Raw genomic sequence first — 22536 nt, 5'->3', positions numbered from 1 at the left:
GCGGCCTGTGGATCCGTTAATCCTAAGTCCGAGGATGGCTATCCTGGTCCACTACCGGAAAATTTCCCGGTACGGGGTCTGATGATTGGGCTCTGAGCCTCTGCTGTAAATAGGCGACCCCAGCGCCAACGTCTCCAACTTCTGCACAATCCTCCTTGGCCCGCCACCCGTGTTTCCTTCCTAAGTCCCTTCCACTCTTCTCCTTGATCATTGGTCCCCTTTTTGTTGTGCGTTCGGGTTCCGCTGTCTCGGAAACTCCACTGGGGGGCTCCACCATGTTCTTCCTGACGTACTTTTATTACAAGATTTTGGCCGTCATTCTCAGGGCCCTCATCGTCCGCGGTCAACGCCTCAGTGCCAAACCGGATAGTGTCCAGCAGATTCCTTCACGGGAGACAGGTAGAACTATCACTGTGAATGTCTACCGATCTGCATCCAAGCGAAGTCCATCGCCTGTGCTTCTGAATTTTCACGGCAGTGGTTTTCTGATTCCGCTGCATGGGAGTGACGATGAGTTCTGTCGGCGAATCAGTCGGGAGACTGACTATACAGTGCTGGACATTCAGTATCGCCTCGCGCCGGAGAACCCATTCCCCGCAGCTGTCTATGATGCCGAGGATGCAGTGAAATGGGTGCTCCAACACCCGGAAGATTTCGATTTATCCCATGTCTCTATCTCCGGGTTCAGTGCGGGTGGAAACCTTGCGTTGGGGGCTTCGTCGTGCCTCTTCCCGCGCAACACCTTTCGTTCCGTGCTGGCCTTCTATCCCGTCGTGGATCTGGTTACAGAACCAGGTATGAAGACGGCGCCCGATCCCACTATCAGACCGCTGCCTGCAACAGTGTCGCGGTTTTTTAACCGATGCTACATACCTTCTGGATACGATGCACGCGATCCGCGCCTCTCTCCGTACTACACAGCACCGGATCGTTTCCCCGATCGAGTGTTGATGGTGACGGCTGCAGGAGATACCCTCGCGCCCGAGGCCGAAGAGCTTGCCGCTAAGATCAGTCGGGAACCGGGTCGGGAAGTTGTGTCTCAGAGAATGCAGGGCTGCGGTCATGCTTGGGACAAGAACACCCGTGCCGGCAGCATTGCAGCTGACGCGAAAGACAAAGCATACAGCATGGCAGTTGCGATGTTGTCGCATTGATGCGGGAGTGTGCCCGCCGAATTCCAGACTCTGTACGGTGACTAGACTGTATTGGATGGGGAAGGACGATGTGTTGATGTACGAGCACTAACGAACGAACTGGCAGATGTTATGCCTACGGAGTATATCAATGTCTGATGTCTGCAGGAGACAGATAGGTGAAACGTGGGAAGGAATTTGGGCCGTTTCCCAAGAACAGTGGAACCAACCCCTGGAGAGTACCTGTTTGTAAAGGCTCCGGTGCCTGGAAGAGCCATGGTGAGGCATAGATGAAACCGTGGCGCCTGTAATCCGGGACGGTCCGACTATACCAACCCTAAGCCCTAACTTCCGGATGCGGTAGCGTTCCTGGCGGAGAACGTTGCGGTGTGTCCTCCGAGGAGCATTATCAGCGGCGTTATTACCGTCTGATTTGATTATTATGACTAGTAGTATTAGTATTATTATCAGTATTATTATTCACGTTTGGATGGTTCCGTCGGACTTGGATCATCATCTGGTCAGCGGGCCGTGGGTCAACTGGATTCGGCCCAAATCAGGCCAGTCTCTCACTTGATTACTTAGTATGATTCTTCTGTCTTCTTTCTTTCTTTTTTATTTTATTTATTATTTTATTATTATTATATTTATTTCTAATTCTTCTTCGCATCGTAATTAATCTCTTCGCTCCCCTCCTCCTTTTCCTCCTCCTCCCCTCCTTTTCCTTCTCTCCATCTCCGTCTCTCCCCCCGCAAGTCGGATGCTGCTCTTGAGCACTTCCTTCTCGTCCACCGTGCTTGGGGTACTGTGGACGAGTTCTCTCGCTGTTTAACTATCCTACGCCGAATCTCCCCCTCGGTCTGTCGGAAGTCTACCTTCATATCCCGATCGCACGACTGAATGCGCCCATGTCCATCTGAAACCCCCGACTACCTATCCAGGTACTCTCACACTCCCCTCCCCTTTCACGATGGAATATACGAAACCAGTCGAATTCGACGAGGCTCGTTATCGCGAGGAGGTTCTTCTGCTCCCGTCGGAAGAATCGGAGATTGCCCGGGAGCAGAGTCTCATCGACGAGGCGCACCAGTTGGGCCTCAAAGTGCCCGAGATCGAGGTTATCACATCGCTCGCCGCTTCGATTGCCTCGGGCATGGTCGATCTGTCGGCGTCGTCTCCCATCATCTCGTCCGGCTCGTCGACCCACCGCAATTCCTCCTGCGAAGTGACCCCATCGCACGCCACTCCGCCGCTGGATCAGATCGCTTCCTCGCTCTCCGACTTTACCATCGCCTCTGACCAGACGAAATGCGGCAGTACGCGCTCCATCGCATCGCTTTCCACCCGCCCGACCTCATACTCCTCCTGTGAGGGCCGCATGGTCCACGGCCCGCCGGAGCATTTCCCCGCCAGCGCTCCCTCACGGTCGCCGAACCCCCGGGACTCGGTGTGGAGTGTTGCCTCGAGCGAGAAGAAGGAACGGAGGAAATCCAGCCTGAAGTCAGCCATCGGACGGATCCATTTCCGCAAGAAACGCTCGCCCTCGACCGTGCTGCTGCCCCCCGCGGCGCAGATTACCGTCGCAAAAGGCGACAAAGGTGTCGATAAGGTGTATGTGGAATCCAAGCCGAACGAATCGCGGAACAGCCAATCTCGGGAGGACGACGGCCACGTCTTGAAGTTGGAGATTCCCGTGTTTGACAACGAAAGCCTCCAACGGGCCCTTGCCGATGTGGAATTGAAACAGATGCGCGAGGCGCAGCGGATGGAACGGAACCGTCATGTCGCCTTCCAGGATGCTTTCATGGCCGAGCTGCGGCGAAGCCAGCAGGCTGTTGTCGCCGACACCTTGGCCAATAATAAGCGCTTGGAGGATGCGAAGCGTGAGAAGGTATTTCTATTCTTTCTTTAGTTTGGGCGATGATGCTAACTGTATGCCAAGAACACGGCCGACGCGATCCGCATGGAAGAGCGACAACTCGCGGTGGAAATGGAACAAGTGCGCGAATTTGAACGGGCGAAGATGAACTCCCGCACCCGCATCAAACACATGGAAGGGTACTTCAACAACGCTAGTCCCCCGTCGTCATCGTCCTCGAAGTCTGATTCTACCTGTCCCGCCCGAAAGTTCACGTCTCAACAGAAGGCACAGCTGGCGCAAGAGTACCACGACCACGACTCGATGGACCAGCTCCACGAGGCGAAAATAAAAGTTCTCCGAGACCGACAGGAGCTCAAGCTTCAGGAAGCCATCGCCCGCATGGAGAGGGAGCTCGATGACCTGATCGACAAGCACGCGATGGAATTCGCCGACATGCAGCGTACCCACCAGAACGAGGAATCCGCCATTGTTCAGGCGTTTGACGCGAAGAAGGCTATGTTGCGCCACCGCTGGAACCTCGAGGAGGCCATCCTGCGCAAGAAACTCGAGAACCGCCATGGTCTCCCATACGGACCTCTCCCGCCGCTGTCGTTCAGCGACTCGCACTATGAAACGCGGGATTCGGCCATTTGCGTCTCAGATCATACCGGGGCTGCCAGTGGTGATGAGGACCCGATGCACCAGAAGAGAGACGGCGCGCCGGTACTATAATTATGATGTGATGTCTCCATGATACCCTTTCCTTTTGTTCCTCTCTCACTCGGTTTCTCATTTGCATGATACACCCTGGTCTTTATTATGGCCTTCTGCCATTTCCTCTGCACATGGTTAATACGTTACTTTACCCCCCTGTAATTAATCCCTTTCTTTCGTGGCTGCTGTGGTGCTAATGGGCATCGGCATATATATATATGATCGGCGGTACTTTGGCTTCTTGTGGATACTAATATTGGATAATCGGGTGTTTATATAGATCTGTCGCGCATTTAGATTTTACATATCAATATCATGACTTGTATTGATTCTTGCGTGCAATGAATGCATCTTCTAATGAGCTCAGTCATTCTCCGCGGCCCTCGACGCTGTCAGCTTCCGTAACCGATCAAGAACCGTCTCTACGCGACCATCACCCCCAGTCAACACACTCTCGAACAACTTGTCCCGCCCATGATCCCCAATGACGACCGCGCGCTCCACAGCCCCAGCCGCAGAGATCTTAAACCGACCAACCCGGCCATCTGCCCACTCCACACGCACATACGCCGCATCCAACGCCGTCGCCGACAATGACACAATGCCCAAATCATTCGTCTCCAGCCGCGTCTCGACCCCGGGCCCATCCTGGCAGAACACATCCCGTTCCCACAACCCCTCATCATCATAATCGCCGACACTTCGTTGCACCACCCCCAACGTCTCCCGCAGGTAATTCACCGCATCCATGCGCAGATGCCATGCGACCAACTGCCGACGCAACTCGCGCACCAGCCCGCGCAGATCCTGTTGCCGCTGCGCCGTCTTCCACGGCTTCAACGCGGCCTCCTCGCTCCCCTCGTCGCCGTCAACATGTCGCGGGGCAGGCAGGTAGAGTCGCTCGAGGCGCTCCATCGAGATAAAAGCGGGGATGGTGTGTCGGTGTACTTGGAGGTTCTTTTCCGCGCGCCGCCGTAACAGGATGTAGTACGGTTTTGTGTAGCGGCCATTGCGGGCGCAGATGTCGATGCGCACGCCGAGGAGGTTCGGGTGCGGGCTGTTGGGGGCGGGGTCTTTGAATGGGAAGGTGGTTGCGGAGAAGGCGACGCGGTGGTGGTTCAGGCGGGCGTGTTTTCCGGCGGATTGGGCCAGGGGCGAGACGTCATCGTTGAGGGAGGAGACGGAGAGGGCTGAGGTGGTTTGGTGGGTTTGGAGGCGTTTTTGGAATTTGGAGGAGGAGAGGAGGCTGGAGGTGAGGAAGCGGCGGCGGCGGTTGAGGGCGCGGACTGAGAGGTTAGTTGGGGGTACGTTAATGAGGACAAGGTGGAAGACGTACTTTCGCGCCGGATGGAGGCGATGTCTGAGTCGAGGTCGTCCATTTTGTTGAATGCGTGTCCTTGGCCAACGTATGGTCGTTGTAGGTATGGATAGGAGTAGATGTCGATTGTTGATGTACTCCGATATGGGGATGTTTGTTTTGGAAGTCATGTGACCTTATCGCGATCGGAGAATAACTTAGTCATCTCCCAAACTCTCTCCTGCATGAGGCCAGCTTGCCTCAATCGCATTGTCTTCTCCCTCTTCGCCGCCGTGGATGCAGGATTCAACTCATCCCCGTCCGCAGATCCCTTTGTCGACTTCTTCTACACCCTCTCCATCTGTTTATACCCCTGCTTCTTCTTCCCGCGACCCCCGCAGCCATCGACATCCCGACGAGGTGGAACTGCAGTCCATAGTATGCAGCACCCGTAATAACGCTGACCCATCCCCCCAACTCTCGTCTCTCGCTTATCCACCGAACAATAACCATCCGGACGCCTTTCTCTCATCCGACTCTGACACAGACGCCTCCAGCGATTCCTCCGCAGACGACCTGTTAAACGATCAATCTGGCGGCAGCTCGTCACACCGTGGACGTAGTACACCCATGACGAACAAGGCCCGCACGGTCTCGAAACGTCGTTCGAAACCGGCATTGTCCGTCACCACCGGTCAGAACGGCCATGCGCGTGTCGAGATGAACTCCAACATTGAAATGCGCAAGAGGGACACCTCCAGCGAGTCGTCCGGCACTCGAGCCTCCCGTTACATGTCCCACTCCAGCTTCTCCCTCGATCAAGACCCCCCATTGACCCCGCAGACGCCCGCCATGTCAACGACCAGCTTCGCCAATCTCCCCGCGACGGACCGGCGGAACTTTTTGCTCCTGTGTGTGTTATATTTCCTACAGGGCGTGCCCATGGGCTTGGCGACAGGGTCCGTCCCGTTCTTGCTCAAACCGTACCTGTCCTACGGCCAGATCGGCGTGTTCTCGCTGGCATCGTACCCGTACTCGCTCAAACTCCTCTGGAGTCCCATCGTGGACGCCGTGTGGAGTCGTCGGTTTGGCCGCCGCAAGAGTTGGATCACGCCCGTGCAGGTGATTGCGGGGCTGGCGATGATTTACATGGGTGGCAAGATCGAAGACATGATGAAGCAGGCCGGTGCAAACGGTGGCGCTGGCGTCTGGGACTTTACGTGTTGGTGGTTCCTCCTGGTGTTCTTCTGCGCCACGCAGGATATCGCCGTCGACGGGTGGGCTATCACCCTCATGTCCCCGCCGAACATCTCGTATGCGTCTACCGCGCAGACGGTGGGATTGACCGCCGGCCATTTCCTCTCGTACACGGTTTTTCTGGCGTTCAACTCGGCCGACTTTGCGAACCGCTACTTCCGGACGACGCCCGCCGAGGGTGGTCTTCTGTCCTTGGGCACGTATCTGACCTTTTGGGGCTGGGCGTACCTGATCGTGACCACCGCGCTGGCGGTGTTGAAGAAGGAGGACCGCAGTCAGGAGCGCGACAGCATTCTCGATGTGTATAAGAGCATGTGGAGCGTGCTGAAGCTGAAGAACATTCAGACGATCATTCTGGTCCACTTGATCGCCAAGATCGGGTTCCAAGCCAACGATGGCGTCACTAGCCTGAAGCTTCTGGACAAAGGCTTCGGCCAGGACAACATGGCCCTGGTGGTGCTGATTGACTTTCCCTTTGAGATCGGCTTGGGGTACTATGCCGGGAAATGGTCCACCGAGTACACGCCCATGCGGCTGTGGTGCTGGGCGTTTGTCGGTCGTCTCATCGCGGCGGTTCTCGCCCAGGCGACCGTCATGGTATTCCCGGCGGCTGCAGAGGTCCCATTCTGGTACCTGCTCATGGTGATCGGGGAGCATCTGATCTCGACCTTTATGAACACGGTGATGTTTGTCGCCGTGTCGGCGTTCCACGCTCGCATTGCAGACCCGGCCATTGGCGGGACATACATGACGATGCTAGCCACGTAAGTTGCCTCGCTCTTTTTCTATCAGTACAGTACTAATTCATGCAGGGTCTCGAACTTGGGCGGCACATTCCCGCGCTACTTCATCCTTAAGCTCGTGGACATGTTTACGGAGGCGACCTGCATGCCCCCGTCCGTGGCGCCACCGGCCGATCAGCTGAAAGGCGATCTGGTCACGACGTCGTTCTCGTGCGCGCTGGAGCCGGATAAGGCGCGGTGTGTCAACGGCGGCGGCACGTGTCATACGATCCACGACGGCTACTACACGACGAACGTGCTGTGCGTGCTGGTGGGAGTGGTGACATTTATTTTCTTCATCAAGCCGGCGGTGTTGAAACTGCAGGGTCTGCCTCTGCGGGCATGGCGGTTGTACCCGAACAGCAGGAATTAGCTGACTATATGGGAAACGTGATATAGAACGAACCGACTGGGAGTCGGGTGTATTAATAGACCAACCCTGCGAGCCGCTGCAGGTACTTCTGTTGTATAAGCACTAGCAAGAAAAAGAAAGCAATGAATCACACCCAAGAAGAGCCCCGAATGACCTGTTTCATGTTTCACCGCATCTCGCCAATCAATGTCAACCCGAGTCTCCGCTTAAATATAAATAGTCGTCCTCACGCTGCACGATGTGCACTTCCCCATGTGCAGGTACAACCTCCGTACTCCACACAGTATGCGTCTGCTTTCGCTGCTCGCCCTTCCCCTCGCAGCTGCGACTCTGCATTATGAACCCCGCGACGCCCTGAAACCCCGAAATGTACCCATCCACTCCCCTATACTGCTCTAAAAACAATACTGACTTGCAATGATGCAGTGGGACCTCCGGCTCCTCACACCCGGCTGCAAGACAAACGAGTCCAACATCGACCTGAGCGTGTACCATGCGTCGGGGATCAACGCGCGCGACTGTGCGGCGCTCGATGTGAATGCGTCACTGGTGGATAGCGTCTCGTGGAAGAGCCCGGTGGAGAATGCGCGGTACGATCTGTGCATGTTTGCGGATGGACAGTGCGGCGCGAACGGGTTCGTGGGGGTGATTCGCGACGGTTGGGAGGTGTGTTATCCGTATAGTGGATGGAGGGGGTTTAAGGTGGTTGCTGCTGATGGGGCTTGTGTATGAATTATAATTATAATGTTTGTATATCGCCAGCAATATATCAAGAAAAGCATCACAATGGACGTGTCGGTAGGCATACGGACAAACATGTCCTACTGGTGTATCCGCCGACTACTATCCTCAAGCTCGTTCACCCGGTGACTGTCGCTCATCTCGACCAAAGAGTCACCCGCCAATTCCATCACTTGCGGTGGCTTGGATTGAGTCTGATTCGTAACCACCGGGTGTTCTGGTTCTTTCAGCGCTTCCTTGTACCCCTGCATCGCAGGACTTTGTATAAGCGTAGGCGCACCCGACTCTGCCAGCCCAGCTTGTCCAGCCTCCGCAGCAGCAGCACTCTTCCTCCGTCGTCGTACAAGGAAGAAAACCACCGCCGCGATGATAGCCACACCAGCGACCACACCCACCACAACCCCAGCAATCGCACCGCCGGACAGCGCTGACCCGCCCTCGGCCGTCGCCACGCCAGCAGCCGTCGTCTGCGCAGCCGACCCAGTCCCCGTCGTCGCAGACGGAGTACTCGATGTCGTAGCCGTGGTCACCGTCGACGTTGGCGTCGCAGTCGTACTCTTAGTCCGATCAACAATCCGAAACGACCCGATAAAGTTGCCCGCGGCTTTGGCGAGGTAATGGTCCGCCTGGCCGCCAGGGGTACCGGCGCAGTTGGTATTCCCGTACAGGTAGATAGTGGTGGGGTCTTCCTCGGAGTCGTACTCGAAGGCCATGCCCTCGGGGTTTGCGACCTGCGTGCAGGGGTAATTGGAGGAGCCGCTCTCGACGAAGGAGTTGTTTTGCGCGTTGTGCCAGACGAAGGTCCAGGCGGAGGTGGTGGGGAGGAGGGAGAGGGCGTAGAGGGCGTAGAGGGTGTGGAGGCGGCGCATTTTGTTCAGTTTGCTGTCGGGTGTTTCTTTTCTTTGCTTTCTTTATTTTCTTCCAGCTGGAAGGGGTGCTAGAGGGGAGGGACTCATGAGACGATGCACTTTGGCTTCTGGACGAGGGTTGGTTTTAAAGATGATACCAGCACTGGATAGGGTTTCTGGTGTGGATGCTAAGAGGGAGATTTGCAGAGTCTCGTATTTTGAAGACGGCCATGTCCAATCGGGCGGATGATTGTTAGTGATCTGCAGCGACTTGACTGATATTGGATTATGGTCTCCATCTCAGCTGGGGAGTTTTAACGGTCTCTTTAGGGCCAGATCAGCGTCTCCTGTGCAGAGACTGCTGCTTATGCTGTGGTTTTTGGAAGCTGTCAACTGTCCACCGTCCACTGTCAACTGTTAAGAAAAGCAAGGTTAGGCAGGAATGCAAATGCAGGCTGTGTCGTCTTTCTCATTGGTAGGATTGTATTGACTCCAAGAGAGGATGTCCTCAAGGCTGACTGAAAGTGAGTATAGAACGAAATTCTTGATGCTTTAACCAGCAGCCATATTCCATACGTCTTCATACTCCAGCCCAGCATCCATCAAGTCCCAAGTCATTGTCTTTAGAGACCGGTACTGATCATGAAGCCAAGACTAATGACAGCAAACTTGTGAAATGCGAGAATTATATCTGGGAGGTGTCGGGTTCACTAGAATGCCCACCTCCTCGCATTTTTTCATACCTCCACGAGCCCTCCTCAGGACTTCTGCGGGATTACCCCTGTCTATTATAGCGAGCATTATCTGCACCTCCTTTCACTGAGTCGTAAGACCCCTTTTCCAGAGAAGTCAGCAGCTGGACTATCGTTAGAATGACGGCCTCCGCACATCAGTCCGTACTTACTTAGGAGCAGCCTAACCATCAGTTTCTCGGCATACAGGGTCTCTGCAAATCCAACAAATAACGAGGACAGGAACAAAAATAGGCCTGTTTGTGAAATGGGATCGTCGAAAGTACGATGTTAGCGGTGCCGATCATCGTATTCTCGACACAGCCCTAAGCCTTTCTCTTTCCGGATTTTACCATCCCCAAACCATGGAGGAAGGATAGGATTCACTTCTGGGGCACTTGAGACATGTGCAAGTAGATCAAGACTGGGTAGAGGATGAGTTTATGAGTCTACACTATACCAGGCGTTATATACGTCCTTGGTACGGTATACCCGTCGCCGGGATCCGAAAGACTATACTAAGCCAGTTGGTGAAGCTACTCATGGCAGAACTTGTACAATGCTGTACAGCAGCTCTTAGGGCATATTGACAAAGGCTCTACTCCAGGGACCAGGCACTTCTATGTTTAGCATCACCATTCGGCCCCAACCGACGTCGTATCCACTGGCCAGGTACTCTGGGGAAATACCTAGCCCTATCCGAGGCCAAGACTTGTCCAAGATCTAAAGGAACAGATCTGCTGCAACATCCTGTCGTATACTCGTCTTGGGCTTCTATATTGAGTATCATCAAGTCGTATTCTCAGCTTCACGAGCGATCTACATCGTGAAACTGGAGCTCATCGCGACATCATGGCATTCGGGGGTATACGCGAGCAGGCGGTTTCGTTCTGGAGGTTCGTATAGCCGTTCAGCTTCATAGTTCACGTTCATCAAGGCCTCAAACGTACTACAGTTTATAGAGATGCAAAAGTTATAAATACCCTCTCGACCTCCATCAAAGTCGACTCTCTCCAGCAACAATCAAACAAGTCATCTATCAATCAATCAATCAATCCCACTCAAACACTATCAAACGCCCTCTTCTTATCACAAACCACCACCAAAATGCAGTTCACCAAGGCCATCGCTCTCTTCTCCCTCGTCGCCACCGGTCTGGCCGTCGCTGCCCCCGAGGACAACGCCAACGCCAACGCCAACGGCAATACTGCCCCCGCGAAGCCCGTCATCGGCGCTGGCGAGCCCTTCGATGGCGACTTTGACCTCCTCCTCGGCGGCAAGCCCAACATGATGCTCAACAAGCGCGGCTACGGATGCCCCAATGACTACGCTTGTTCTTCTTACGTACGTCGATTCCTCAGTCTATCCTAAGGGTCTTGCTGACAGGCGATGAATAGTGCTCTAGCATCGGCCGCAATGGTGGCTACTGCGGTGGATTCCTCTGGCAGACCTGCAAGTGCAACGAGAAGAAGTAGATGATCGGTTCTACTATAGACAGGATTGCAGTGATATAAGCGGGAGAGGGCGGAAATATCGGACATCGAGTGGGAGCATGGACATGGTGCAATGGATTCAAATTGATTCTGGTATCTTTCTTTTTATATGGTTTTGTTTTACAGGTTTCAATCAATGCATATACTCCTTTCACTGTTAGCCTTTGTAGAGGGCATGACCACGGACACAATCATACTTCTCGGAAGACGTTCCCATATGACGTCCAACGTCCCTAAACTTCATTCATCACTTGCTGCCTACCCTTTGAGTGTGTCGCTTGGGATAACATCCTTAGGCAGTGCTCGTGGGTGCCTATTAGATTATCTCATAATGGCATTGTTTTTCATCATGCCCATACTTGACGACTACTGATAAAATCCCCTCTGTCGCTCGCTGCCTACATTCCTTCTTCCATCTCCTCATCTTCCTCTCTCCACCGGTTTTCAATCTCGTTCTCAGGTTCATTCTCATTCCACCTCCTTCTTCAAATTCTTCTTCACAAGCCCAAAAAAGACCTACTTAACATGCCGCTGGACACCATCGACCAACCAGTTACCCCCGGAGACCTCATTCTGGCCTACACCCGCAAACGTAAACGGATGTTTCTCGTCACATCTGCCTCCAGTAAACAGGGAAGCCCTGACACATCCACCATACTAGTGAAGCGTGCACCCTACAGCGTAGTCGACGAGCCTGGGTTTGGACTCTCTCCGGCCCCGACGTCTACTACGTCGAGAAGGAAGCGGATAAGCAAAATTCAGACGAAGCAAGTGACGATGGCGACTCAGCTGATGGAGAGAACGATGCGCGCAATAGCGAAGTTAAGCCGCTGCGGGCATTTCTTGACGAGCTCGCGGGATCCCTTGACGTTACCGTCGTCGTGAACCCCCACGGACGGCGAGTACTCCGCACCCAAAGCATCGCTGTCTCCTACTAACGCGCGTCTAGGGAGGTCCTCGAACACTACTTCTCAGGGACTTGTCCGTATTGCAACAATGAGACGTTCTTCTGCCCTGGATGCCAGGGAGACTATCCCGAATTCTTTGGCAGCTGTGCAGTATGGCTCTCATGCCCTGTTTGCCTGGGATATGATCTTGCAGAGGACGAAAAACAGGGGCTGAGATGGCTGGAAGATGAAGAATACCAGATTCGGGATTACCAGCGACAGGCTAAAGAATCGGAGTTGTCAAAGAGCGACAAAAAGCGGCTGAGGGAGATCAAGTATGAGATGCTGGAATTTCTGGAGGAAAAGTATGAGGCTATCAACGAGAGAAAGAAGGAGATGGGTATCCCTTTGGACGATGTGGAGGAGCAGGTGAAGGACTATACCGATTGTATGTTTTCTTTTTGAGATTTCGGTTTCAGCATTCGAAAATTGGGAGGTTTGAAGCAGCCCTCGTGCAATGGGAATGATGGGATATTGACATGGCTGAATGATTCTGCGTCGAACTTTCTCTTTTCCTTGCGATGACTTGGGCGTTTGGTTACTTCTATTTTATTGTCCTAGATAGCGAAAAGCGATGATCCGTGTTTTTTTTAGCAGAGAACATTCTATTACTATCAGCGCTCGTTATAATCACCGGCCTGTGTGCATCCAACTACATACACTACATACGTAGATCCTTCTTGCCAGTCCACCCACACAACCGACGCAACCAACACTCAAACGACAGCCAGAAACTGATCACAAATGCGCTACTTGATTCATTAGAGAGAATCTTCACTGGAGCAAGAAATACGGCTCAATGCAGCGGCCTGATGCTGTATCGATGCGCTGAATTGTCATTCGACATGCCCGCCTGTGCCTCTCTTTCCAATACTGGAGATGAGGAGCTTGATCCCATCACAGCAGATGCGGCTGCTTCAGAGGGAGCACTCACGTCAGGGAGACGGAATACAACCCCAGTAAGGCGTTTTATGAAGAATCCGGCAACCGCCTCACTATTGCCGCTCTGAGCCTGTCCACATCGTCTACCATCTCCATACCGAATTTCTGACACACAATCTGCACATTGCCCCTCTTCCAGTATCCCTCAGGGCAAACGACGATTGCTTTTCCCGGCACCCTTGCGCAAATCCCTAGCTCTAACAGACTGATGGGCGCTTGAGTTGCAGGGTGGAAATAGATAACAACCACGTCGGTCTTGTCCTGTTTCTCCAGCTCCCACTCCACTTGCTGGCGGTAGGGGGCGAAATGGATATCCTCACGCCACGAGCTATCCCAATCAGCGCGATATGGGTTGTAGATGGTAATCGGTGTATCGGAGAGAGAAGCACATAATGCCTCGCGCCAGTCGGTCGCGTCGACTTTGCTGGTTGTTCCAGCCAGAAAGACGGACATGATGCCGCGGGGAGGTTCGTCTGAAGGGGCATTGATTACTTGACACCGTGATCCGGCCATCATGGAAGAAGATAATGTATTTATACGTGATGTTTGAATGCAACGAGTACGGAATAAAGGATGAAAGATACGGGGTTGGAGCACCAGGCTAGGTCGTCTCTGCAACGAGTCAGCTTGGATTGGTGAGCCTCTCCCGGGGTAATCACCTTTAGTATTACGTTAACGCTGAACGACATATAGGACTGGCCAAGTTGTCTCGCTGAGGAAGAACTAAAGTTATATCACTGGTGGTCATGTCATCCTGGAACACTGTCTTATGCTGAGGGGAATGACTGAAATGAGGGGCTAGTCCATATCCCCGGGCGGAATCGGTAGAGGGTTGGGCACTGCTATTTTACCTACATGGTATAGTTCCTACCGCGGAACAGGCCGACGGCCACGATATTTCCTAACAAAAGACGGTTGAGATTCGGCATCCATTGGGTCTGCATCTGAAAGCTTCATGAAACCCATTGGGGTGGGACAAATAGAATATGATGAATTGGTCGCGGCCTTCCGAGCTTCGTTCAGAGTCATTTAGATGTAGACTGAACGGAATGAACTTTTGTAGTAGAACGCTGACATGGCACTTAACAGAAGGAAAGCGGCCGATCAAGTCAGGACAGAGGCCGAGGTAGTTCAGGTTTGTCGCGCCAGCCTGAGAAACCCCAGCCCTGATTGAGGACGCGGGCATAGCACGCCCGCCTCCATGTAAGTAGACTCAGCAATCTTAATTTCAGCATACAGGCTGACCATAGCAGTTCAAGGACCATCCCAAAGACCACCATATCCCAGCCGTCGAAAGTATCGTCCGTTCCCATCTCCCAGGTCCTATCCACCGTTGTCAGCTCCAGGCGCTTCCACTCGAGAATATGCGGGTTCCCTTGGCGAAGCCAGCGGCCTCCGATCAGCTCCGTCGGGCGATTGAAAGTGGTACAATTGCAGACCCGAATTTTCTAGAAGGTGCTGCCCCTCTGGAATGGCTCCGTAGTGGTGATATTCACAGGGATCCATAGCTGGTCGTCAGTATTCAGAAGCAGATCAGGAAGGACGATAGTTCAGTGGTACCATGGGGGTATAACTCACTGCCATTTATAACATATCCAGATATATCCAGATGAATGAAAAAGAGAAAGACAGACCAGAATGAATTAACTTGTCATTGGCTCTGTTATTTAAGGATGGATGGATCTGGTTGAAGGTATAGACAGCCGTGGTAGGCAACAGAGCACAGGCAGATGCTTGGGTCGCCCAGTAGTATATACAAGAGAAGTATATCAGGAGGTATGTGAACAATCGAGCTGGACCGGGGGAAATTGACTTTCTATATATGTCCAAGTGAGAAGTATCTGGGATGGATGTGATGGTGAAGGAAGCCTGCATGAAGTAAATGCGATGCAATGCAACATTCCCACTCTTCTTTACTTCAGCATGATGATTTTTGATACCAGAACAGATAGTGATGAAAGTTAGATCAATGCAATGGCTAAAGCTCAACTAGAGAGGAGAGTACCTACATTCAAACGCCCGTAATGCAGCGCTGGCACCTCACTATGCCGCCCTCCATCCAGCCACAGCAACACCAAACAACCCAATCACTGTTTCAGCTCCCGAACAGCAGCATGCAACAGCAGACGCGCATACCCGCAGTGTAGCCTCTGCGTCCACTCAGGGATCATCTTCTGGTTCTCCCCCTCCGAGGCAACAACCTCATAATCATGGGCGCTAGCAAACCCAACCTCCACAAACGGACCTTCGCCATCGACCTCAAACGGCGCAGAGACCATCAACTCATGCCGGCCGCCGCTCATCATCCGCCACGGGTACCCCCACAGCGCAATGCGCTCAAAGAACCGGCGCACCTCATCCGCCATATCCCACCGCACCAGCAAGCCGTAGTGATCATCTTCGGCAGGCGGCCGCTCGACAACAAACGCGCCATGCGCAAGGACCCGCGGGGCCTTGGTTATTGGGTCCGGTGCGAACGCCGCGGGCGTGTCGCCGAGATCGCCGGTGTTGAAGCCGGCGCCGGTTAAGAGGCCGCAGAGTTTGGCTTCGGCGCGGAGAGGCTTTGTGTTGAAGAGGGTTTGCGCCCAGGTGGTGGTGAGGTCCTGAGTGGAGGGGGTGGTTTTTTCATTGGGTTGCTTTGTCTGGGGCAGTCGGGATTGGAGAGCTTTGAGAGGGACTCTTGCGGTGAAGAGGTCGATCCGCGGACAGTGTTGGGACGATGGATGGGACGGGGTTCGGAGGGCGATACTGGTGGAGTTGTCGATGGGTACGTTGGGATATTGTTGTTCTAGAGAGCGAAGACCATGGTGCACGCTGTATCCTATCACGACCGGGGGGACAAAGAGTGCGATTAGACGGGTCCGGGATATTGTTGCCATATCGTGTTTTCGTATGGGGTCTGTTGACTGTAGAGCTCTGATATCAAGAAAGAAACATACAGTCGTTTAATATGGCTCAATGACTGAGAGAGCTGCCATGGATGTGTGTCGATACAGAGAGGATCGAGATGGGGAGTAAAACGTGTTGTGCAGTGATCAGGCCATCCTCGTAAGCACTAATGTCTAGTTGCTCTTGGATGTCGCAGCCCGAGAATGAAGCATGAGGTATAGGTACTATAGACTGAAATCCACACAATCTTCGCTTGTGAATCTCCATTGATCTTGCCCAGCTGTACGAGTTATGGCTAGGGTTTAGATCTGTGATGTGGAAGTTCTGTAGATCCACCGATGGATAAGATAAACCGCAATCTTGGCATCGAAGCATCACGATAATTTTCCCCTCCAACAATCTTCCTCCCTCCGCACAAGTTACAACACAACACAACACCGCCACCAACAACCCACAATGGACAACTCCCTCGACGACATCTTCGGCTCCTCGCCTCCCCACGAAACCGCCCACCCCATCGCCCCTCCATCAAACCCCTCCCCCTCCAACCCCGCCGAACCCTCCGAACTCCCCTCCCTGCGCCGCCAACACGTCACAGCCGGCTACCGCGACGGCATCTCCGCTTCCAAAGGCGAACACGTCCAAGCCGGCTTCGATGCGGGGTTTCCGGTGGGCGCTCAGCTGGGGATGCGCGCCGGCACCGTCCTCGGGATCCTCGAGGGCGTTCTACGCGGCTACGAGAGTCGCACGTCCTCCGTGGTTAAAAAGCCCGCCCGCACCGCCGCCGGAGGAGCCACAAAGAGCGAAAATCCGAATGAGGCTGACGCCGAGGCGCGAAACGCGAAACGCGCCGAGATCCTCACGCTGTACCAGCAGGCGCTGAAGGACCTCGACGTCCAGGCGGTGTTTGCGGGCTTGCAAGGCGCGGAGGGGGAGAAGCCCGAGACGCAGCTTGGGCGGAAGGGGGATGTCGCTGTTTCGGGCTGGGAGAAACGGGTCTTGGTGGCGCATTGGGAGGAGAATATGGAGGCGTTGGAGGCGAAGGATGATGGGGAGGGGGAGGGGGCTGCGGAGGAAGGCGAGGCGTCCAAAGCAGCACCGGCACCAGCACTGAGCTGAGCTGGCTCTGGCTGTGGTTTTGTTTACAGTGTTGTCTGTCGATGATCTGAGGTCGGTCCTTTTGTCCCAGGGCGAAAGAGGGAAGACCGGCTGCACGGGACTCACGGGAGGTTCGGCCGGTCTTCCCGGTCCTCCTTCAGGGGCGCCTGTCTTACTCCCGCGGAGGACACCCCTAGGCTCTTTGTGCGCCGGGTGTCTCGCGGAGAGGTCCGCTGCGGTTTGAGGGGACCTTGCAGCGAGACCCCGTCACCCGGTGACCCGGTCGGTTCTACCTGCAAGGTACGAAATTTTACTTGCGATGGCGCCGGTTGGATCTGACGGTTCAAGACAGGGTTCACCAGCTTGGCTGGATGGATGTGCATGTCAGTGGGGGTCGGCAATGGTCGTTTGTCGAGGATTCAAGACAAGGCTCAGGCATGTATCGGACGATACGTCAGTGGTAGAGTGAGCCTAGCTATGGACTTTGTTGGGTCTTGAATGTGAGCATTCAAGACATAATGTTTCTGCCTGTCAACTCGAATCGAACAATGCAGTAGTATTTCTGGCTCGCTCCACTCTGTACGGATATTTGCTGTAAACATAAAAGAACAGAAAGAATAACCCGAGGTATGCCATAGATTGCAGAGGACCACGCCCGCCGTCAGGAATGCATACGCGGAGTGCTCGTGGGCCAGTTTCCTAATTCTTCCTCGCCAGTCCTCTATGGATAGATAATATGAACCGTGATACTATTATTGGGAAGCAGCGGGAAAAAAAAAAAGCCACATACCTCATTAGGACCATTAAGATTCACCCAAAGTACACTATATCGGCCCCTCGCGCGAATCGCCACAGAGTCTAGCGGAACACCGGGATCTACGACTGAGCTGAAGGAGTTCCAAAAGGACTAGAGTAAGACGATGGATGGGTCTGTCCTTCAAGGGATGAAGGACTCGGGGTCTGAGACCCAGGATCCCCAAACAAGGGATATCAAAACAAACCCGCCAGCACCGTCGCATTGTCCCATTCCGACCAGGACACCGTAACGCTACCACATGTCGTCCAGCGGTGTTCTGCGGGGTGGTATGCGTGGTGTCTATCGTGGAGATCTCGCATTCCTGAGATTGACAAGGAAACACAGACTGTTGATTGTTTGTTTCATTTCTGCTTTTGGTAGAATTCTATGTATGTTTTGGGGTGTTTGTTGAAGCAGGTAAAGACCGTAGACATTAGTGGGTAGCGTAGTAAGGAGTGACGCTGTCCATGACAGCACGTATATGACCATCAAAAGGAAACAAGTTCAGAGAGGGTGTGATGTGGTGTCACAAAGAGTGTCTGTGAGAGTCCAGCACAAAAGGAAATAGACGTAGCCACAGGGCTTGTGAGTCCGAAAGACGGACAGAGATAAGGAAATCAAAGACAGGAAGACAAGAGACCGAGCTCGAGTCCGGCAGCAAACCAACTAACTCCAGGCATTGCCTCGTCATCGTGGAGTACATGAGTCAATCAGTCATAGAAACACAGGCTATCGTTGTAAGCATAGCGATTGGGAGTCGACTCCTCATCGCGGGCATCCCATCCACGCATCGAGTCATTGCGCTCGAACCTGAGATCGTATCGGTTCGAGATCGAATCATGATCAAAGTCGTCGTCATAAGACATTAGGTAAAGGAAAATCATCGACCCTCCTGCCACCGCACGGGGGAGCGGGAGGACTGTAATGTGGCATGTAGAAACCGAGAAGCCGGACGCCGATGAAAACCGATGCGCGCAACCAAAGACAAATGCAGACATAATACAACACAACACAGCTTACATCGGCTTGCGAGCCCGCGCAGGGGAGATATCGCCGTGGCAGCCCAGCATCCGGAGCGACTCCCAGAACCGCTTGTACAGCGGCGGCCGCACCAGGCTCAGACTCTGGTGGATGGCTCGATCGGAGCGCTCCTCGCGACACAGAGTGCAGAGCTTCTCGCGCTGCGGGGTGAGGGGCATATCGGGCGAATCGGACCGTTGCCGGCGTCTAGTCTGCGCGTGGATCGCCGCCGCGGTGGAGCGATCAATATCGTACTTCGGGGTCTGAGGGCGCGAGGGGCCCGTCGTGGCGCAGCTGTTGCCACGCGATCTCGGCGTGCGAGGCCGCACGAGCGAAGTCGTCGAGGGAGCCACTAGTCGGAGGGTCTGATGGGCCGCGGGACGGAAGATGTCCTTGCTGGAGCGGGCCTGCACAATCGGCATGGGTGGCGGCGGCGGCAGGTCGTCGCAGGGCAGCTGGTCTGGAATCGAGGGGAACCGTTCCAGCTCCTGGCTGTTTTCCTTACTCGGAGGCTGGCTCTGGGACTGGGCGTTCTGGAGCTTGGGGGCGGACTTTGCGACACGTAATTGAACTCGACTGCGGACTTTCTTCAGAGTGTCCATGGGTTTGCGGGAGAGCGACTTGGGATCCGTGTCGTCATTGTCAGAGTCGGACTCCCAGACGGACTGCTCGCAGTGCATCTCTGAGGCGGAGGTCAACGGTCTGTCCCTGCCCGAGGTTGCGGTGGGAAGGCGCTCCATGCCTGGGGACGCTGGACTCGGTGTTGGGCTGGGGACAGGGCTAGGGCAGTCATTGGCGGGAATGAACAATGCTTGATCGAAGTGAGTGGTATGGGGCTCCATTGTGACGGGATTTATGCGGCAAGGAGGGGATATCATGGAGGGCTCGATAGGAGGCCGTCCAGGGGGATTGGGTCCCCGCTTGCCCGGAGGAGGATTCCCTATGCGAGGGACTGGAGGCATGGCAGGCAAGGCCTTTCCACGGACGGAGCCGCCGTCCGAGATGTCAGCGTGAGGCATGATGAGGGTGTCTGACGAAGCGTTGGATTGTGCCACTAGGGCTCTTGCGTCCTTGGTCTCGGATGATCGCCTCGTCGGCAACGCTGTGTAGGGATGAGGAGGATAAGGCACGTAGCCGTGTCGTGTACGCTTTGTAGCGTCGGGATAGATCGGAGAAGAGTAGTTGGACGAGAATGAGCTACTGGGAGTGAGGTCTGGGGTGGCCTCGGATTGCACCGAGCTGAAGGAGCCCTGACTGGAGTGGCAGGGCTGTCCACTCCACGGGTGCACGTTGGCTTGTTGAAGCCCTAACTGATATTCCAGCTCCACGACAGAGAGGGTCGATCGATTGTTGTTCGCACGACACTCCCCACGGGGTACTGCCGGGAAGGAGAAGTCTTTGCCGGAATTGGCGTTGGATAGCATGAAATAGGGATCAGGGTCGTGGCTGAACCTCGCGTCCCCCATGTCCCGCCGGCAAGAGGCCCAGGAGGCACCGTTGGACAACGACTGTTCAAGATAGAACGGGTCGGGGTTGGAGTCGTCGACGATCTCCGGGTCAGTGGGAGGGTAGTAGGACGAGGCCCGATGCTTCGCTGGAGAACGAGCAGGCAAACGAATGTTGGTGGACTGTGATCTACTCCGGCCAGGATGAAAAGCGTTTGCGCCGGGAAGTTGATGCTGTCCGTGAGCCATGGGCTATGATTCCAATGGCAGTATTGGATAGGCCGATTGTCTGATCAGACCGAAACGGACATCAGGATACGGGCGATAGCGCAGATGGGAAAGAATGAGGGGAGAAGCTAGGAGAGAGAAGGACAGATGGAATGGGCAGGGCGAAGGGGATAGATATGTTATACTCGGTAGCCCTAAGTAGGCGCAGATCCAACGGGGTGGTGGCTAGACCGGGGAGAGCAGCCGCTGCATGCCAATGGACCCATGGTGTAAACAAAAGACCGAGCACAGACACCAGCACAGGTCGCAGTGGACCTATCATGACCTTACTTTGCAAATAATGCTGGAGGTTGCTGCTGCTGCTACTCCTCCTCCTCCTCCTCCCCTTCCGTAGGGATGGCGGATGCAGCAAGGCGGGCTCTCCATCGACGCTAGAGCAAGGGAGACAACCCGGATTCTGGTTCCGCAACTCAATGACGGCTGTTCTGCTACTTGAGACTGGTTCTGGTCGCGTCGCGACTTGAGCTGGGTTGGTTTCAGGATGCTGAGTTTGTCGACACGTCGGTTGATACACGCGGGTGGTGCGTGGTACCGAGTTGAGTGTAGGTATGCCATCGTCCCTTCGTTATCCTCCCTCCATCATTCAGTCTACTGTATTCGGCCAAATCGTTTGATCTCCCGTTGGCAGATTACAGCCTCAATTTGCCTCCCGGCTAATCCCCGACGTGGCAAATAACATACATGGCACTATCTAAAATCCACATACATCCCGTCGCGCCATAAATGAAGAACGGCGGGCTACATGCCTTCATTCACCATCGTGACCCCGATTAATTAACAACCCGAAGGCTGGCCCCGAGTTCCAGCAATCTGGGACATCCACCGGCGGAAGGGAGGTCAAAGATCCCGAGTCGACCGTCGAATGTGAGATATCAAAATGGCTCCTCGCTAGGGCCGCGGAAGCTCTCCCTCCAACCGTCGATACGTGATCCCCCAAAGCCGGCGGGCGATCTCGTCGATCAATGGGTCTATTCTTTTCTGGGACGGTGGCACACCATTAAATCTTCCGTAGGTTCAGGCCTACAGCTGGCAGGCTGTACTTCTGGCCTGGCTGATTAGCCTTTGATACACATAGTACCTCTACCACACTGGTTCAAGCCCACCAGCGGGTATACTCCGCCACCGCGCCAGTGGAGGGGGTGGATGTCCTCGAATAATACCGTTCTTCATTTCGTAGATTCCTCATAGTCTATGTTTGCGCAGGCCGAGGCGCAAAGTCGCTCTGCGGTGTCCTGCAGAAAAGCCGCCGGGACCCGCATTCCAGAAGCACATTCTGGTTGCTGTGATGCGACCCGGATAGCGACCGACTTTTGTTGTTGGCCGGACCAGTCTGTCATTGTTGTCCACGGCCACGCAGTCCGGTTGCACTGGTTTTGCGTGGCACCCGTTTCCACGCTCTTGTGTCCGTGTCGTCCCGGTGTACAGAACGACACGACTCCTACGGGTTATTCCCCGAATGGCTGGCTGGCCTCGAGGTTGGGGTGGATCTCGGTATCAGAATCTATGGTAACTTGGTAATGGCTTCAATCGTGGGCGGGTCAAGATCCATCGGCTCTTTTTGGCATTGATCGAGGCTAGGTGTTAGGGTTTGAACATCACCACCCCTTGTCTGGTGAGTTTTGCATTATAGATGCGAACGGGTGAATCCGTTTACTGATTGGTGTGCATCGTGATAAGTGCCACGGTGGCCACAGTCTGGAGATCGAGTGCACTGACTGCATCCCATGTTGGTGACAGTTGATCTATCCAAACGGCCGCGTTCCCCGTCCGACAAGTAATCTCGCCGTGGTGGAAGCTTGACATCATCTCCGAGGCTCGTTCTGAATGTTGTACGGAGGTTCTCCGTATATAGACTGGCGGAAATTGGGGAATCGCAAATAA

General features: G+C 54.3%; 11 protein-coding genes across 11 annotated transcripts; 6 read left to right on the top strand and 5 right to left on the bottom strand.

Annotated features, from left to right (window-relative positions):
* Window positions 1–275: 275 nt before the first annotated feature.
* Window positions 276–1154, top strand: ATEG_01748 (putative esterase/lipase; the record flags this gene model as incomplete). Its single annotated transcript, XM_001209113.1, has 1 exon — window positions 276–1154. The coding sequence occupies one exon, from the start codon at window positions 276–278 to the stop codon at window positions 1152–1154; it is 879 nt and encodes a 292-aa protein (XP_001209113.1).
* Window positions 1155–2103: 949 nt separating this feature from the next.
* ATEG_01747 (uncharacterized protein) lies at window positions 2104–3726 on the top strand (the record flags this gene model as incomplete). Its single annotated transcript, XM_001209112.1, has 2 exons — window positions 2104–3024; window positions 3076–3726. 2 exons carry the CDS (start codon window positions 2104–2106, stop codon window positions 3724–3726), a joined length of 1572 nt encoding a protein of 523 aa, XP_001209112.1.
* Window positions 3727–4071: 345 nt separating this feature from the next.
* On the bottom strand, window positions 4072–5087 carry ATEG_01746 (uncharacterized protein; the record flags this gene model as incomplete). Its single annotated transcript, XM_001209111.1, has 2 exons — window positions 4072–4994; window positions 5045–5087. The coding sequence occupies 2 exons, from the start codon at window positions 5085–5087 to the stop codon at window positions 4072–4074; spliced, it is 966 nt and encodes a 321-aa protein (XP_001209111.1).
* A 548-nt stretch (window positions 5088–5635) lies between these two features.
* ATEG_01745 (SD08430p) lies at window positions 5636–7417 on the top strand (the record flags this gene model as incomplete). The annotated part of the gene is made up of 2 exons (XM_001209110.1): window positions 5636–7026; window positions 7075–7417. The coding sequence occupies 2 exons, from the start codon at window positions 5636–5638 to the stop codon at window positions 7415–7417; spliced, it is 1734 nt and encodes a 577-aa protein (XP_001209110.1).
* Window positions 7418–8238: 821 nt separating this feature from the next.
* Window positions 8239–9027, bottom strand: ATEG_01744 (uncharacterized protein; the record flags this gene model as incomplete). Its single annotated transcript, XM_001209109.1, has 1 exon — window positions 8239–9027. The coding sequence occupies one exon, from the start codon at window positions 9025–9027 to the stop codon at window positions 8239–8241; it is 789 nt and encodes a 262-aa protein (XP_001209109.1).
* Window positions 9028–10844: 1817 nt separating this feature from the next.
* ATEG_01743 (uncharacterized protein) lies at window positions 10845–11212 on the top strand (the record flags this gene model as incomplete). Its single annotated transcript, XM_001209108.1, has 2 exons — window positions 10845–11081; window positions 11135–11212. 2 exons carry the CDS (start codon window positions 10845–10847, stop codon window positions 11210–11212), a joined length of 315 nt encoding a protein of 104 aa, XP_001209108.1.
* A 543-nt stretch (window positions 11213–11755) lies between these two features.
* Window positions 11756–12582, top strand: ATEG_01742 (uncharacterized protein; the record flags this gene model as incomplete). The annotated part of the gene is made up of 2 exons (XM_001209107.1): window positions 11756–12111; window positions 12180–12582. The coding sequence occupies 2 exons, from the start codon at window positions 11756–11758 to the stop codon at window positions 12580–12582; spliced, it is 759 nt and encodes a 252-aa protein (XP_001209107.1).
* A 590-nt stretch (window positions 12583–13172) lies between these two features.
* Window positions 13173–13572, bottom strand: ATEG_01741 (nucleoside 2-deoxyribosyltransferase domain-containing protein; the record flags this gene model as incomplete). Its single annotated transcript, XM_001209106.1, has 2 exons — window positions 13173–13189; window positions 13230–13572. The coding sequence occupies 2 exons, from the start codon at window positions 13570–13572 to the stop codon at window positions 13173–13175; spliced, it is 360 nt and encodes a 119-aa protein (XP_001209106.1).
* Window positions 13573–15206: 1634 nt separating this feature from the next.
* On the bottom strand, window positions 15207–15998 carry ATEG_01740 (uncharacterized protein; the record flags this gene model as incomplete). The annotated part of the gene is made up of 1 exon (XM_001209105.1): window positions 15207–15998. One exon carries the CDS (start codon window positions 15996–15998, stop codon window positions 15207–15209), a length of 792 nt encoding a protein of 263 aa, XP_001209105.1.
* A 466-nt stretch (window positions 15999–16464) lies between these two features.
* Window positions 16465–17127, top strand: ATEG_01739 (Yae1 family protein; the record flags this gene model as incomplete). Its single annotated transcript, XM_001209104.1, has 1 exon — window positions 16465–17127. One exon carries the CDS (start codon window positions 16465–16467, stop codon window positions 17125–17127), a length of 663 nt encoding a protein of 220 aa, XP_001209104.1.
* A 1485-nt stretch (window positions 17128–18612) lies between these two features.
* On the bottom strand, window positions 18613–20616 carry ATEG_01738 (uncharacterized protein; the record flags this gene model as incomplete). The annotated part of the gene is made up of 2 exons (XM_001209103.1): window positions 18613–18712; window positions 18923–20616. The coding sequence occupies 2 exons, from the start codon at window positions 20614–20616 to the stop codon at window positions 18613–18615; spliced, it is 1794 nt and encodes a 597-aa protein (XP_001209103.1).
* Between the last annotated feature and the right edge of the window lie 1920 nt (window positions 20617–22536).

Source organism: Aspergillus terreus, genomic scaffold (genome assembly GCF_000149615.1).
Source record: "Aspergillus terreus NIH2624 scaffold_2 genomic scaffold, whole genome shotgun sequence".
NCBI classification, from domain to species: Eukaryota; Fungi; Ascomycota; class Eurotiomycetes; order Eurotiales; family Aspergillaceae; genus Aspergillus; species Aspergillus terreus.
This window is presented reverse-complemented; position numbering and strand designations above follow the sequence as displayed.